A 17,888-nucleotide genomic window follows, 5' to 3' on the forward strand; every position below is an offset into this window, starting at 1 on the left:
GGAAAGCGTAGGAGGAGCATCACCGAATTGTTCATTGCCGATTAATTCGTCGAGAAGAAACGTGATCAGCATATCGCGCCGAACCGAAATTCGGAACCGGTTTCACGAGTCATCTAGAATAAGATAAAAATATCGAGACATCGTTCGCGAGCCGCATATACCTGTATTTCCTTCCCCGTTCCAACGAAACGTTCGAGATCTACCTTAAGGAAGATCCTCCGTATTCGCGACTCGATTTACCAACGTGGAGAACGGATATATCGTGTCATAAGGGTAATTTGCAAGACCGTGGAATTTCTCGTCCCGCGAGTGTTGCACGTAATCACTTTGCCTTGTTGAAGCAGGTGGACTGAATGTCGCAATACTTTTATTGCGCCTATCTACGTATATCGTATTTCAGAGACTCGACTCCTCTTCTCGTCCGTAATTTGGCGTCTCGCGGACGTTTCTGTGTCGGGCAACGTTTCTATCTGTAAATATCAATAATACGTTGCAATGAAGCCAGACATTATAATTATATGAGTATGCTACAGATTTCTTCCATTTTATTTTAAGTAAATTAAATCTGTGCTTTTTCGCGGCATCGCAGAGCTTTTATAATTTTTTGTATACAATATTGTTTTATTTCCTTGCGTTTATATTGTTATTACTTTGTTTTAACATTATGCGATTTAGCAAAATTTTAGAGAATCATTTTTACACAAATTATCAATTGCGACATCAGCGACGTTTGATTCTTGTTCGCGGCTTGATCGGGGCTCATTCCGTTCCAGATAATCATGAAACCACGGTCGCCACTCGTAGTCCTGTACGGTTTGAATGTGATGGAATAGACAATTGCCATACCAATTCTATCCGCTGAAAGTACACGAGGACACAAATGTCTAGCTGTGCCTTTTCAGTCCTCACGTGCCTTCTTCTCATTCCTTCTTATATTGTACCTTCTTCGATACGCACGCAACTTTCGGATAGCTAGGCCTTTATGTTCCTTGTACAAACGTCTGAAAGATAATCCTTTGAAGTGTACTCACGTCATAGTTATCCAGTTTTTCTTTGTCACGAATATTTAGCGAAGCAGTGCTTGTTTCTTCCGTCATCGGGAAACTCCTATGATCGTTGGGCGATTCATCGGTATGATTCGTCTTGATGTTTTCTTGCTTGGCAATTGTAGAACTATTTGTATAATCAACAGTCTTATCTGCAATCGTCGAAGTACTATCCGTCCTCGAATTTCCAATATCTAAAGTATAGTAAAATTTATGTAAAAGTCCGTTTTTTATTGCTGCAAATAAACGTATATTTATTTCACTTCAATTTATTAAATTCGGAGAGTGCAGCAATAAAGAACAGAGTTGAAGAATTAAAAAAGATATATAAATACCTTATTTAAATTCCAGTAAATTTAAATCGTAAAAAAATTAAATATTTAATTATGCAGAATATAAAATATTCAGGTATTGACTTTTAAATTAGTAATTACATTAATTAATATAATCTATTACCAAAGATCTTTTTGTAAACTGAACTCTAGCTAATAAATATTCTTTAATTAATTTCAAGTATATTTATAACACAATTTAAATTTAAACTTTAATCAAATAAAGATAGGCAACGTTAGAAGTAGAAAAATTGCAAAAAAAAATGATTTATCTCTTTGAGAACTTTCGCGTAAGAAAAATCAACTCTAAATTGTACCTCACGAATTTAAAGGATTTTATGGCTGTACATTTAATATTTCTCTCAATTCAAATTCTTAAGTTTCTGCGACGTTAATCGTTGATCAGAACATATAATTCCAACTAACGTAAATACCTGCAGGTGTTATTTCTGGCAAAGGTATAGAAGCCGCTTCGTTAAAAAGGTCAGTGAAGAATGCGTCAGTGAAGAACGGTAGAAATTGTCCTCGTTTCCCCATATCTTCAACAAGGATCACCGGCTCATATGGCGGCAATAAAATCTTGTACGGTTCTTGTGGCGCGTGATATCTCCATCCATCTTCGTCCTTCGCTTCCCACGAACGATACGGATCATTTTTTATCCAGATCGGATAACCTTGGTCAAAGAAGTTAATGTCCTTTAATATCATGGGAAGGGGGAACTCGTCATTGGTTGTAATGTAGATCTTCCTTGGTGTTTCTAATTTATCTGTATCATACGATATAGTTGGCTCGGTCTTCCCATCAGCGAGTTCAGTTGCCGGAGAACTTGAACCCTTAATTACAGAATTTAGGAGTGATATATTTCTATAACATTTACAATATGTTGATCGCTGAAATGATCTGTATTGTATAGGTTTATCCTACCTGGAAAACCTTGCCATCATTGATGGCAACGGGTTTATCGTAATTCAATCGAAAACGAGGATAAGGCAATGTCGAATGTTCATTCGTTGATGACTCTGTGATTAAATTTGATTTCATCGTTGTGATTTGCTGATGAGACAACGAAACTTCTGTCCCTTGTTTTCTATATAAAGAAACGCATGTAAGATGTAACAGAAAAGTATTTGCATTTAATTTAGATTGCAGAATAATCATCTTTAAAATACTATTTAATATTAATGGAAAATTCTTAATTTACGTAGAGGTTGTATAGTGAATAGTTTGTCTCCGCGTTGAAGTCACTGGTACAGTTGACTGAAATTATAATCGAGTCTTTCAATTTCGAAACTAAATTTTCTTGCGATCTTTAACTGATTCATATAAGAAAATCCGTCACCTGTTTGCTTATGATCGGATAATTCGTTCTTTTCTGTAGCTCCTGTTGAATCAATTCCCTCTCGGCTTGCATCAAGGTTCTTCTGGTTGTGGATTGCTTAGAGACCTACATTTGTTTCTGTCAGAGTCTTTCTAGTCTATGTTTAGTAAACTCGCGAATTTATTTCGATGAAAAAGTCATTGAATACAAGATAAAAATAAGTTAATTTGATTATATAAAAATAACATAAATATAAATATATATATTTTTTCCTACATCTATATTCGTGAGTTTTCTTGAAAAATTTGTTGTTTAGAATTAGCAATAAATTTTATACAATTTATAACGTCTTTTTAAGAAAAGACGAGATACCTCGTTATTAGTCGTATTGCGTGTGGTGGACGAAACTGAAGATGCACGACATGATCGCTCGATTGTACAATTAAAACCCTTACATGAATCTACAATTCGCACTACGCATTTTTGCGATCGTGGGCAGATCCAACCGTAGCAATATTTACTGATTAGCTCATCTTCTACGAAAAGAATTATATCGAGTCATTATTGTCGCAAATGCTTGAGTACATAGTTTTATTATTTTGTCATCAACGAACCGACGGTGAGCGTACAATCGGGCGTATGTGTACACCACTGATCGCGACAATTGTTTTCTGGCCTTCGCAAGAAACACTCATATTCGGAGGCGCAGTTCAAACTTCTGCATTTGTCGAACCAAGTTTGTATATCTGAAAATAATGACGATTTATTTTCACTATGACTACAGATTTAACAATTTTCTAACAGGTATTTTAAGTTGGGTGTATATGTGTATCTCAAAAAATATATGGGGCATTCCACGCCAAGTGAGCCACTCAAAAACTTTTGGATTTTTTATTTTTGACTGAAATTTTGATATATTATAGTACTCATCGCAAGAAGCTACCATGATTTTTTTGATATTTTTTTATCAACATAGTCATGATATAGAGATATGAATTTTTTTAAAAACTCGCATTTTTCAAAATTCGCAATTTTCAAATGCCTATAAACTTTGCGAAAAATAATCCAAATAAAACGCTTTTTTTTTTTAAATTGTGTGTTTTTTCTCTAGTTTTCAAAAAAAATATCAAAAAAAGTTTTAAAATTGTTTTTTAATTTTTTTTTTAATTTAATGTAAAAAATTATTAATTTTTTAAAGTATGACACGTTTAATTTTTTTTTTAAATTCTCATAAAAACTTAGATTTATTTGATGATTTTTAAGACTAATTTGATCGTGGGCAAATTTTTCCTTCTATTTTTTTTCGAATTAATTTTTTTTTAATTTTGCATTTTTTTACACGATAAAATAATACAGGTATAAGCTCATGACTTTTTCATTTCCTAAAATTTTTGGTTCATTTTCAATGTAATAATTTATTTTTTTTATATTTACCTATTTAAAAAAAAGTGTTTCTGTGATTGATATTACTTTTATACTAAAATTATCGTTTTCTTATTATAAATTTTTTTACAATATAATTTTGCATTTTTATAAATTGTTATTATTGTCCAATCTTATTTGTAAGAGAACGGCTACACTTCTGCATGCAAGAATTAAGCTTGCATGTGCAATTACAATTACTTTAATCCAAAAGTTTTCGAGTGGCTCACTTGACAATTAAAATTTAATATCAATTAATAACACTGGTTTATATATGTAAAGTTAGATGCAAGAACATATTCGATCTAATGGAATTTTTCTGATGACAGATTCATTGCTCGAAAAGATGTTTAAGAAAGTTATGTTCTTTTTTTGCATTAAAAATTATTCAAAATTTGTAAGCGTAATAATAATTTTAAATATGTAATATATATAAATATATTTAAACAGTTTCAAATACGTAAAATATTATGAAAATGTAAAAAGGATGAGAATTAAATAAATGATTGGTTTGCTTGATGTAACCTTCCTCATCTTCGCAACTTCTGATAAGTTTGCAGGGTGGATTAACGCATAAAATTTCTCGCAAGATGCAACGTTTTCCCGATGGACATTCGAAACCGGCGCAGGAAGCTGCACCCTCGTAATATTCTTTTTCCGATATACAGCGCGCCAATTGCTGCTTACACTCTGAGAACATTTTGAAAATCTATATATTATCTGCAATTTTCAAAAATATAATTAATTCGTTAATATGCAATAATTACTTCTATCCCAATGGCATCCTTGAACTTTAATAATGCACATGTGTCGTCGGTTGCAACGAACAGTGTCACAATTTAGAGGTCCCTTCAACGATTCTAAAAATAAGCAGATTAAAAAAAATCTACATTTACAATATATAATATTGCTTAACAGGGAGAGGATATATTTTAAATTAATTAAATTAAATATAAAAAAAATATAAAGAAATATAGAAGAAATCATAAGAAATTGAAGTATCTAATAAAGTTTTTTACAATAAACCATCTAAGTTTTAAGTCTAGAGCCATAAAAACTTCTTATGTCTCTAGACTTAAAACATAGATAGTTTATTGTAATTCTTATGACTTTAGATAATAGCTCATTGTAGAAAGCTCATAAAACAGACAAATTTCTATCTGACAGAAAAGAAAGCTATCTATCTTCTTGAACTTCACCTCTTCTCGATTTCGAACAATACAACATGCCAGGGCAAGGAGGATCCTTGCACCAAAATCTTCGTTTTACGCAACGGCTACCATTCTCACAATGTAGATGAGCGCATCCCTTCGAATAATCGTTTCCTGATTCTGTCGCAAATTATCGTAATTTTTTTTGGAAAAGTAAAGTATAAAATATGAAGTTTCATAGAATTTTGAATTAAACTTACCGCTCGCAAAAAGTCTTTCGGAAAGCAGAAAGAAAAAATGCCACATTAAGATACAAATGTATTCCCGCCGCATGACGACTACGCCGATAGCACTCGCTTATTTCAATTGCGATGGTGCACCTGTGCCGATACAGCTATAGACCGTAATAGCGTGTAATGTAAGCGCGAGTGTAACAAGAGCCACCGCATAGAAAAGCGTATTGTCAATACAGCAGTTGTCGCTAACGTTACGCCTTGTTGAACAAGTCTATTGTCAAGTTACACGTACCAAAGGAGAGACTTGAAACACGAACGTCCAATAAATCTTGTTTTACTTTTTGCATATTCATTTTTGATAAACAGATACGCTTGGGACTCGTTAACTAGAAGAGACTGACGAATCAATACCGAACAATGAAACTTAATTTGAATGTTTTATCTCACACCAGTATAGTAAGTTAAAATCCTGGTTTTGTATTTGAAAAAAAACAAAAATTTTTTATTGACTTATTTTTGATTGTTCAGACAATTTTGCAATATTTACTACATTCTCTATATCAATCTTAACGCTGTCACGATGAAATAGTTATTAGATTTTATATCACGATACTAAATATGTAATTTTTATCGTTGGACATGGTGTGTTTCTTATACCTCTAACGTAAGAAATTATCATATGCGAGAAGAATATCTTATCTGATTTATTAACTTGGCCTCTCGTTGCTACTTTATAACTTATAGAGGAGAATGTCCTAAATCGGACCTTTTTAATTTAAATAAATACGGTTAAGCAGATTTGCTTGCTATTTATAATGTAAAGTCTTTATAAGACACCGAACATGTGGCAGTTTGGCAGTACTTTGTCATAACGTTCATAAAATAAACACAAAATATGTATTTTCAGCTATTATGTGAAAATTTTTTTAAAAAAGGAAATCCTTGTAAATCATTATTTAAAAGATGTTAAAAATTTAAACGGTAATTGATTTAAGAGATAATTAAAGAGTGTAGAATTCAAAAATATCAAGAGTTTTGTGATTACTTTTGAGGTTTATTGTACAATTTGTTCCAATAGTTTGAAAGAATCTGTGTCCAAATCTGACCTACATACAAAAAACACTAAAAAGACGAGTAAGCCAATTAATTCATGGAAGAAAGGAGGTTTGCCACAACCTGGTTGTGGTACAGGTGATCGATCGACCAGATCTCGTCTAAGGAACACTAAATCAATAAAATATCATGTGTCATCAGACTCAGATTGATGGAATCTTTATTGATTTTAATTCTAATAATATAAACTGTATTTTTATCTTTCAGTCTTAAATTGCTCGTTTTTATTAAATACTAACAAAAATTAATTAAGATATTTTAAAATTCTATCTAAAAGTCCATAAAAATCGGAAGATGCATTTTTACATTTTCTATTATAATTCGACACAGGTAAGAGATACGTCAAAATAGTCTCAAACAAAAATGAAGGAAATTAAATGATCTTTCGAACGTCACCATTAGTTTTATGATCGGACTTTATTTATGCCTTATAGAGAACAAAAACTGCAAATAGGTCCGATTTAGACCACTCTCCCCTAGTTTATAATGTAGAATTTGAAGTTTCAATTTATGTTAACCGATGAAGACTCTGTGAGCCGAAACGTTTTATATATTATATTATATTTATGATTTTATTGATTAATTAAAACTGTTTTGATTATTTTTTTAAATATTCTATTTCGTTTTTAGTCGTTTTAAATTTTAATATTTTTAATAAACTTAGGCATTTAGAGAGCATAAATTCCCGTTGCTATCTCTTCGCGGATCTCTTGTAAAATTTTAAATACCTATACTGCACGAAAATTTGCTTTTTTCATGACACGAATGTTATTTTATCATATTAAATTTATTAAAGAAACAAGATACGAAGTCTGATCATGTAACAAAACACACTGTGCTTTGACTTGTTAGTCAGTATATGTCAAAACAATGTTTCACATAATTATTAAGCAATAATAAGAGATAATAATAAATTTATGATTCAATCTTCTAAATATTTTTAGAGATTAATAAGAACGCATAAGAATAATTAACGATATCTTATCAAAGATAAATTTTTAAGAAATTTATCTATATATCTAATCTAATCTATAATATAATCTGTAAAATATTGTATTTAAAACGAAAATATCATAGAAACATTTTAAGTATCTATTGTTTATTAAAAGATAAATCTATTTAGTGGCTTAAAAATACAAAGTAAAAAGTCGAGCATTTGCCACGCACTGGATGGTGTTTGTGAAAATTATATATATTCTTTAATTAAAAATACAAAATAGACGTTTCGACCCTAAATATGGTCATCTTCAGTATATACATTTAAATAAAGTAAAAGAAAGACAAAAGATTAAAATTTAAGTACGTCCAATAATTATTTTTACAATTGTCGGAAACGTATAACGCATGTCAAATTATTATCTTAATTGTAATTTCGATAGTTCAAGTTATTTTACAGTTGCGAAACCTTGTATTAGTTGTATCCGTCATAGTGTGTAATGTCCGTTTTTTTACGAATATAGTTCCCTGACTGTGAGACTTTATTTAAATGTATATACTGAAGATGACTACCATATTTAGGGTCGAAACTATTTTGTATTTTTAATTAAAGAATATATATAATTTTCACAAACACCACCCAGTGCGTGGCAAATGCTCGACCTTTTATTTTGCTATTGTTTATTATTATATTAGGTGCATTGTTTTTTAAAAGATACTTCACACTGTTTGTTTTTGTTTACGTTCACGCGATCAATATTGTACTATGTGACTCAGTTCGTGTATGTACATAAGCTTACGATCGATAACCATCTAAGCATCTTTTTATTTCACCTTCTATAAAAGTCTTATGTTACCATTTTCTCAAATGCATTTAAATTGTTGTAGTCTTTGTCGGAAAGATGGCAAATAAATTAATATCTATTATTTAAAACAAAACGATGCTTTATTTATACGCGAATCTTGATTGATACACCCGCATGTTATTTTTCTGCTTCAACATAATCAATTTATATTTAATTAAATGTTGTTAACATAGATAAAGTATTATAATTTTCTATATAATTTCAGTTTTAAAAAATTTGCATTAAATTTAAAACATTCTTAAACTTAACGATGTAAAATCTCAGCTTACATACTTATCATCTGAAGGTATCACACGCTTGATTTTATCGCAATATTACGGCATACATCAACAATATATAGTTTACAAATGAAAGTTATATATATAATATATATTTGTATACACACATAATACATAATTAGATTTCTAATATAAAATTACTGTTATAAGTCTTGTAAAATTATATCAAAACGTAATTTTTAGTATTAAAAAGTTTCTTTGCTTATCGCTACAAAGAATCGACGACAGCCTCGTTTTTACATGGAAATTTGTCTATGTGTTGTTTAACTGCAAATTAATTTTCTTTTGTCGCTCTTCTATCCACGTTTTTCAATTGCAGCTGCAACAGTCCGGCGAGCGCGCTGGTGAAACCAGCGTTGTAGTCCAGCGTGACTTCTGTATAGGCGTACTCCTCGCGACAATCTTTAAACGAGTCCACCTCGTCAGGTCCGGAGACTAGAGCACCATAAAGAATCTGCGGATTCGGAGCATTTTTGCTAAATTCCTGCCATCCGCAGGGTGTCGGTCTATTGGGGCAAGAAGAGGCAGCATGATGCGGCTGTTTCGGTGAATTTTTACCGTATCCGACCACGTAACTCCTTCCTAAAAAATGCCAAAGTTCAATAATAAAAATAAAAAAAATAAAGACAAACTCTCAAACTTCAGAAATGGCAAAAAATGACAAAAATTTATTATCATTATTGTGCATTTATTGACTGCCAGATATTTAGATTTTATTTATATTTAACAAGGAAAATTTTTAACTAGTGGTATAATTAATAATAAATAATAATGTGAAAAATAATTGAGAAATAGAAATTCCATGAATAAAATAAGCCGTCGCAGCTAGGTGTACAAATTAGTTCGGTCCGTTTTTTGTGTTCAAAAATGCATTTATTTCAAAACAAAATGAATGAACAGTTTAATAAAAGTATTGTCCATCACTGGCTACTACTTTTTCCCATCTCTCAGGCAATTTTCGAATTCCATCTCGAAAAAATGACTCGTCTTTAGAGGCGATCATTTTTTGGGAAACGGACCGGACTAATTTGTACTCCTATATTTTTAACTCAGGTCTTACCAGCTCCACCCAGCATGTAATCAATTTGCTCTTTTGCGAATTGGCGATATTCCTGCGGTTCGCCGATTTCTGGGGAGTCTGCCGCTACGAGGCAGACGAAGGCTACGTTAGCAGCATGAGAAAGAGTACCGGACTTATCAATAAATAGAAGACCTTTCGATGTACGTTTCTGCTGCCGCACTGAGAAGTCGCAGAACGCGCGGCTGGCATTTTGATACTCAGACTGTCCTGTCAATTCGGCCAATAGTATCTACGAAAAGTGAGAAAAAGTATATTTCAGTTGAAAATATCAGAAAAAGAACAAGATACTTTTTCGTCTCTCTTTCTTCTCAATATCATCTCTTTAGCTTCCTACACAATTTCTTTGTAACTCTAGTTTTAATATTATATCATCCAATTCTCGTTTTTTTCTTTCTTTTCTCCTAATTTATTGAATCTACCTCCAATCTCTTCTCAGATTCTTTTTTTAGTGTTTTCTACGAGGATAGTTTGATAAGTCCATGCAAAGTCTAAAATGTAGCAGTACGTATCGAGATAATTTTTAGTATTCAGCAACTCTTAAAGGATTGCACACTAAGGCTGCATTCGGAAAGCGCGCTATCAGCGCTATTTGTGTCGTACTGTCCTTGTTTCACGTCTAACAGACGATGAAGATAGAATAACACAAATAGCGTTAATAGCGTCTCCCCGAATATGCAACCCAAATTTCAATGACATACATCTATTATTTTGTGTTTGGCGTTTATTTGAATACTAAAAATAATCTCGATACGCACTGGTGGTGCTATATTTTAGACTTTGAATGGATTTATCAAACTATCCTCGTTTATTATCTTTACCACTTCCGCAGAATACACACTTCCCCTCTCCATCGCCTTCCCATAACTAATATTTATTAGCCTTTTTTATTCTCGCACCTCAATTTTATTATTAATAAACAATAATAGACAAGAAGAAGGAAGCCAATAACTGTCAAAGCTGGATCACAGTGCTTATTATAATTGTGTGAATTTTATATACTGTGTATGTAGTCCTCCAAAAATCGCTATTGGCTTCCTTCTTCTTGTTTATTATTGTTTATCAATTGTACGGTCGTAAAAAGATTCTAGTATTTATTATTAATGCTCTCATCTCTTTCCCCTATTTTACTACATCCAGGTTTTCTTCCTTTAGATATATCGATACCTTTTTTTGTTAGTGGTTATCCTAGAATAAAATAATATATAAATAAGTACCTGGATACCGGCGACTTTCTTATTGTAGAAGAATGCGTTTGGTCGTTCCTTCAGATGGAAATGCTGGTAGTGATGCACTGCGTCGTCGAAGTATTTTGTATCTCCGGTAGCCTTGAAAAGCCAAATTGCGGCCCATGCTAGTTCGTCGCCATAGTCCGTGCTTTCGTAATAACGCTCGGCACCGCGTATCGCCTCGTGATAAAGACCGCGATAAACATCAGCGAATTTGTACAAGTCCTTCGCGTGCTCCAGACACTTGTCACTGTATTCAGGATCGACGTTCTTGAAGACGATACTGGAAGCCGCGAGAGCGGCGGCCGTTTCGCCGGCGAGATCGGAACCTGGTTAATAGCAAATAAAATATATTATAAGATTGCAATACATAATAAATGTAATAAATGTAAAAAGATAAGTCCAGGGTGTCAAGGAAATAGAAAAAAAAATTATTTTCTCGTAAATATATATCTATAATAAAAATTGAAGGCAATAATATATTTTAATCAGGGTTGGCATTGCCTCATAAAAATAACTCCTTATCATTACCGTTCTTTTTCCTAAAAAATAACTCGTTCCCGAAAGTAACTCGTTATCGTTACAGTTACTGTATAATAAAAAATTTCAAAAATATCTACATATACATATATATAGATGATATGTAATATGACAGCGTCCATTACATTCTTGTTTTAATGTGTGCAATTAAAATTAAAATTAAAATTTTTGCTCGTCTATCTGATTTTATGACATTGAATAGAAAAACGTCCTTTTCTCTTTAAAGGATTAATGAATCAGCATATTTAATCAAACATCTTATTCATTGTAATTTTTTGTTTCTATGTTTAAGTTTTGATAAATAAATAATTTATATCATAAGAGAAGTATAACGTGTTGATAATACCAGGATGTTCTGCATCAATCTTGTAGGTTGGTCTAGTGGTGTTCAGTTCCTCGGGTCTTCCCCAAAACATATGATCATTGGGAAAATCGCCCACTTGTCCGTACAGCGCGTTTTCGCTTACGTGACACTTGATAAAATAATCGGTAGACCATTTGATAGTTCTACGAATTTCGTCCAGTTGACCGGCGGCGTCATAAGCCTCCGGCCAGTTAACTGTTCCCCAGGCTAAAAGTGACGTTGTGAACGCCATCGTGAAGCCAAATTTGACGAAGTCACCAGCTGGCAGAATAAGAACAATTAATTTTACAAAATGAATTATACATTTTTCTTCATTCTAAACAGATTTAAAGAAATAAAAATCTATAAAATAATAGGTAAACCTGGATAATAACGGAAGCGACGGCTAAAATCTATTGGAGGTTACTCAGGATCATGACCTTAACAACATATGTCAAGGTCAAGGTCATCGGAGCTGCTTCCGTTATTGTCAAGATTTACTATTATTTTTATCACACAATTATTAATAATTTTTTATATTATAAATAGTTTATTCGCTCTTTTTTTTCAATTTTTTTCTGTTATTCTTCCTCGCTCTCTAAGTTTTTTTCCTTTATTATTTTTATGACACTATAAGATAAATACGTCTTTTTTGATTTCTTAAATTAAAATAATAATATATGGAATTTTTTATTATATTTTAATAACTTTCTTGCACGTATTTATGTGTGTGATTTCCTAAACACACTTATATTGATATTATACTTTCAATGGTATAATAACTAGTCTTTGATAAATTTATATAATAAATAATAATGTATCATAATCTTGTATTTCTTTCTACGTAGATTTAAATAATTATATCATAAACTTATCGAATTATGTAGTAATTTAAAACATAAACTGGCTTATTACCGTCGTAATATCCTCCGGTTAAATCCTCGCCATTTGAGCCGCGGTCGTACAACGCGGAATCGCCTCGCCATGAGATTCTGTTATTCTTCGGTAGCCTACCAGAACGCTGCGCTTCGTAAAACAATAATGAAAGCTCGAGGACTTTGGCGTAATCGTTCCCGTTCTCAATTGCCTTCGCATTTTCCGCCGGCACAGCGTTTATCTCGCACGTCGACGTAATCAATATTGCCGGCAGAATCTGTCGATAAATCGTACATTAACAAGTGTTTAATATCATTGTTGCACGGCGGAACGTTTACACGGAGAACATGTAATGATTTTCAGTGCACGTGTACTGGACGAAGCGCAATGTGGGACAATGTCGTGTAGAGTCTTTAATTTTCTATGTAGACTACAGTTATAACATAATCTGCGTATACGATAATCTGCGCAATCAAGGTTTACACTCTGGGGGAAAAAGTAAAGGTCAATTTTCCGATTTATCGAGAGTCGAGGAAAACAAACATAATTTTGAATAATTTTAAATATGATGTCATGCATCTTCATACTCTAAAAAATGTCGGTGTGGATTTACCACTTCATGCATGCGATGTTTATGCATACCTATATAATTCTCACTATATTGACATTGATATAAACTTAACGTGAATTTAATACCGTAGATTTTAAATTTGCACCGTAATGATGTTTTGACATAAATACATCATCGCCATGTTGATTACATTAACACCAACATAGTGAGAATTATATACAAACACCGCATGATGTTAAATTGTTATATTTACACTCTTATTTTTCAGAGTTTTAATTTGATAATTAATTTGATATAACTGTCATTTCGGGTAACTTTAAATGGCTTAACGTGACTAAAAATAACAGAATTCAAGGTGATAAAATAAATAAGAATTTTGAAGTATCGAACACTTGTCTTTTCTCAAATTCAAGAAATTTATTTCTGAATGCAATAATTATTTTAATACATAATAAAATTCAAATTACTTCATAATACTTGATGAATAAAAAAAAATAACAAAATAAATATAAAAATTTGGAAGTAATGATATGTACGAATGCTTATCTCCTTCTTTTGTTTGCAAGCTCCGGGGAATTCGACTTTAAAAAAAAAAAGAAGGGATATCCTTTGCAAAATGTAATATTATAATATAAGTATACATACATTTTGTGTGCATATTACAATCATATGTCTTTTGTTTGCTAAAGAAGTCATGACGGCACAAAACAATATGCATACACTTTTGTTCTTTGCTTATGATATACCGACTATGTGATGGCATCGTATGAATTGCTGTGATAAATCCGCAGAACACGTATAAGCTACGTGACGGACTTAAACGCGATTCATTTGCAAGTTGAATCTTCGTTCATTTACAAGCCTTCATTAGGAATTAAATTCTCGCATTCTCGTACAGCTGCGTCTACCTTGATTAAAGCAGATTAAAGCACATTTGAGAAATAAAAACATATTGTAGGTCGCAATAATCTAATCAGGACTTTGCAAGACGTGGAATCTACATAAATAATTTATTTTCAAACAAGCTTTATTCCATCATGAATACTGATTTTCAAAATATAGGAAACATTCTATTTTATAATCACTGAAATAATTAACTCTCTCTTTTCTTCTAATAAATAATGATTTTGGAGCGCCATAATTGATTTTCAATGCTCGTGCATTGTTTTTACAACGAATTCTTTAGTTTATAATCTATTTTGTTTAAATATTACATTTTACAGTTATTTTATTTGAATATATATATTTTACATTTCTTTGAACAATCTTTGATCAGTTTATCTTATTATGTAAAGTTTTATCTGAAAAAGCTTATTTTCTTGTCACATTCTAGATTTGCATATAAATTTTTATGATCAACATGACGTGTACCACAAATGAAATGACTAATTCGTGAACTCAAGAAACGGTATGTTTAAGAAGGAAGGAAGAAGCGTATTTGCAGCTGCGTTTGATCCTGCTTCCTCGTCGTCAAAGCGTTCTCCGGATTTCCATGAAATTCTCGGTTCATCGGCCGTGTAATTACTGTATGACAAACGTCAATAGCTTCGGCAAATATCGACCTTATTGTAAACTTGTGAATTCCTACGTATAAGCGTGAAAATTTCTTTCGGGAAATTCAACGTTTTTGAAACAATATGTTTAAAACCGAGAAGAAAAGTCTCGCTGTTTCAAAGTTCATTAAACAAATTATTACACATTGAAATTAAATGTATAATAATTAGCTTGACGAACTTAGGAATAGCAAGACATCTTTGCTCGTTTTAAACATACTGTTCCAAAAACGTCGAATTCCGCGAGAGAAATTCTCACGCTCACATAGGAATTCCCAAGTTACAACATTAATTACTGCAATGCTGCTGAGATATTTCAAAATGTTTCTTACTTTATTAAGAATGGAATCTCATTTTCAATAAAAATTCTACCAACGTTTTCATTAATCTGCTTTCTTGATTTATTATTTATATCTGAATATCTATATAAAGAATGTGTGTAAATTTAGACAGAAAATATAAGGTTTTTCATTATAAAATTATAATAGAAAAAGCTGATTAAAAACTCTTCAAAATATCTGTGACAAATCTGATAATAAAAAAATTCCATCCTAAATTCCATGCAAAGAGTCAAGATAAAAAAAAATTTGTAATGACAATTCATTGAAGATAATCATATAAGAATTGTTATACTTATAAAGAATGTAAAACTAATGATTCCGACAAAATCTCTGTTTTATTAAATAAAACAAAAATAGTAATAACGACAATTAAATTATATTTGACTAAAAAAATTTATCTTATTGTAATTTACGGAATTATCGAAAAAAAAGAAGTGTTTAATTATAAGATATTGAAATATTTTGTTGTTTTAGAGTTTTAAACTTTTTCAATAAACAAGACCTATGTGTTTGAATTTAAAACACATTATTTGTTTATTAAAAAAGTTTAAAACTCTAAAGTATCTTTAAATATTTAAAAAACAGAAACAAAAGGAAAAACATTTTAATATCTTAAAATTAAACACTTCTTTTTTTAGTGTTATTTCACCACAAATTTTCACAGCATTCCATCGTGTTTGAGGGAACACGAGGCAATGTAAGTATGCAACAGGTAATCGCGAGTGACCATCAGGAATCATTGGCCGGGAAAACTCACTGTGACGCACGTGACGAAGAGGTCGAACTTCATTCTGTCTTAGCGATTCTGTCGTCCCGGAAGCGCGAACGCGACGCGTCGGTCACGTCGATTCAGAAACCTCGTGTAAGTATCCGTTATTCTGCAATGTCGTTGAGAATTGGCATAGCACACCTTGATACACGAAAACGTTCTGTTTCGTAAAGTGTCAAGTTTCCTTCGTTCTTCTTCAAAGCTGAAAATAAATCAAATTTCAGAACAGACGTGAAGTTTATTCTGTAAAGATATAAAATTCCACTGCAGAGTCAAAACGAAATTAATGGAAAAAAAATATTAAACATGTCTTGTAAAATGCATCGCAAAACTGGGTTGATCACTCTTTTATAAAACCTCAGCTGTAAAATCTTTTTATCTAAAGTCATGACGGCACAAAACAATATGCATACACTTTTGTTCTTTGCTTATGATATACCGACTATGTGATGGCATCGTATGAATTGCTGTGATAAATCCGCAGAACACGTATAAGCTACGTGACGGACTTAAACGCGATTCATTTGCAAGTTGAATCTTCGTTCATTTACAAGCCTTCATTAGGAATTAAATTCTCGCATTCTCGTACAGCTGCGTCTACCTTGATTAAAGCAGATTAAAGCACATTTGAGAAATAAAAACATATTGTAGGTCGCAATAATCTAATCAGGACTTTGCAAGACGTGGAATCTACATAAATAATTTATTTTCAAACAAGCTTTATTCCATCATGAATACTGATTTTCAAAATATAGGAAACATTCTATTTTATAATCACTGAAATAATTAACTCTCTCTTTTCTTCTAATAAATAATGATTTTGGAGCGCCATAATTGATTTTCAATGCTCGTGCATTGTTTTTACAACGAATTCTTTAGTTTATAATCTATTTTGTTTAAATATTACATTTTACAGTTATTTTATTTGAATATATATATTTTACATTTCTTTGAAAAATCTTTGATCAGTTTATCTTATTATGTAAAGTTTTATCTGAAAAAGCTTATTTTCTTGTCACATTCTAGATTTGCATATAAATTTTTATGATCAACATGACGTGTACCACAAATGAAATGACTAATTCGTGAACTCAAGAAACGGTATGTTTAAGAAGGAAGGAAGAAGCGTATTTGCAGCTGCGTTTGATCCTGCTTCCTCGTCGTCAAAGCGTTCTCCGGATTTCCATGAAATTCTCGGTTCATCGGCCGTGTAATTACTGTATGACAAACGTCAATAGCTTCGGCAAATATCGACCTTATTGTAAACTTGTGAATTCCTACGTATAAGCGTGAAAATTTCTTTCGGGAAATTCAACGTTTTTGAAACAATATGTTTAAAACCGAGAAGAAAAGTCTCGCTGTTTCAAAGTTCATTAAACAAATTATTACACATTGAAATTAAATGTATAATAATTAGCTTGACGAACTTAGGAATAGCAAGACATCTTTGCTCGTTTTAAACATACTGTTCCAAAAACGTCGAATTCCGCGAGAGAAATTCTCACGCTCACATAGGAATTCCCAAGTTACAACATTAATTACTGCAATGCTGCTGAGATATTTCAAAATGTTTCTTACTTTATTAAGAATGGAATCTCATTTTCAATAAAAATTCTACCAACGTTTTCATTAATCTGCTTTCTTGATTTATTATTTATATCTGAATATCTATATAAAGAATGTGTGTAAATTTAGACAGAAAATATAAGGTTTTTCATTATAAAATTATAATAGAAAAAGCTGATTAAAAACTCTTCAAAATATCTGTGACAAATCTGATAATAAAAAAATTCCATCCTAAATTCCATGCAAAGAGTCAAGATAAAAAAAAATTTGTAATGACAATTCATTGAAGATAATCATATAAGAATTGTTATACTTATAAAGAA

General features: G+C 31.6%; 2 protein-coding genes across 2 annotated transcripts in view; both read right to left on the bottom strand.

Moving 5' to 3' along the window:
* LOC108774923 (glucose dehydrogenase [FAD, quinone]) overlaps positions 1-5,591 on the bottom strand; it is a 35,438-nt gene extending 29,847 nt beyond the window's left edge. The window contains exons 1-11 of the mRNA XM_018541166.1: positions 5,531-5,591; positions 5,319-5,450; positions 4,887-4,979; positions 4,645-4,809; positions 3,312-3,443; positions 3,070-3,233; positions 2,719-2,823; positions 2,581-2,636; positions 2,304-2,466; positions 1,813-2,212; positions 1,032-1,240 (exon numbers count right to left, since the gene is read on the bottom strand). Of these exons, the coding sequence (XP_018396668.1) occupies positions 1,032-1,240; positions 1,813-2,212; positions 2,304-2,466; positions 2,581-2,636; positions 2,719-2,823; positions 3,070-3,233; positions 3,312-3,443; positions 4,645-4,809; positions 4,887-4,979; positions 5,319-5,450; positions 5,531-5,576 (1,665 nt within the window). The 5' untranslated portion in view covers positions 5,577-5,591. The remainder of the gene's footprint in view (positions 1-1,031; positions 1,241-1,812; positions 2,213-2,303; positions 2,467-2,580; positions 2,637-2,718; positions 2,824-3,069; positions 3,234-3,311; positions 3,444-4,644; positions 4,810-4,886; positions 4,980-5,318; positions 5,451-5,530) is intronic.
* A 3,364-nt stretch (positions 5,592-8,955) lies between these two features.
* Positions 8,956-13,048, bottom strand: LOC108774903 (endoglucanase E-4; the record flags this gene model as incomplete). Its single annotated transcript, XM_018541133.1, has 5 exons — positions 8,956-9,281; positions 9,760-10,009; positions 10,995-11,335; positions 11,893-12,171; positions 12,805-13,048. Coding segments are annotated over 5 exons (1,422 nt in total), but the record flags the coding sequence as incomplete, so codon positions are not given.
* Positions 13,049-17,888: the final 4,840 nt, after the last annotated feature.

The sequence above is a fragment of the Cyphomyrmex costatus genome, unplaced genomic scaffold, assembly GCF_001594065.2.
Source record: "Cyphomyrmex costatus isolate MS0001 unplaced genomic scaffold, Ccosl1.0 scaffold277, whole genome shotgun sequence".
NCBI lineage: Eukaryota > Metazoa > Arthropoda > Insecta > Hymenoptera > Formicidae > Cyphomyrmex > Cyphomyrmex costatus.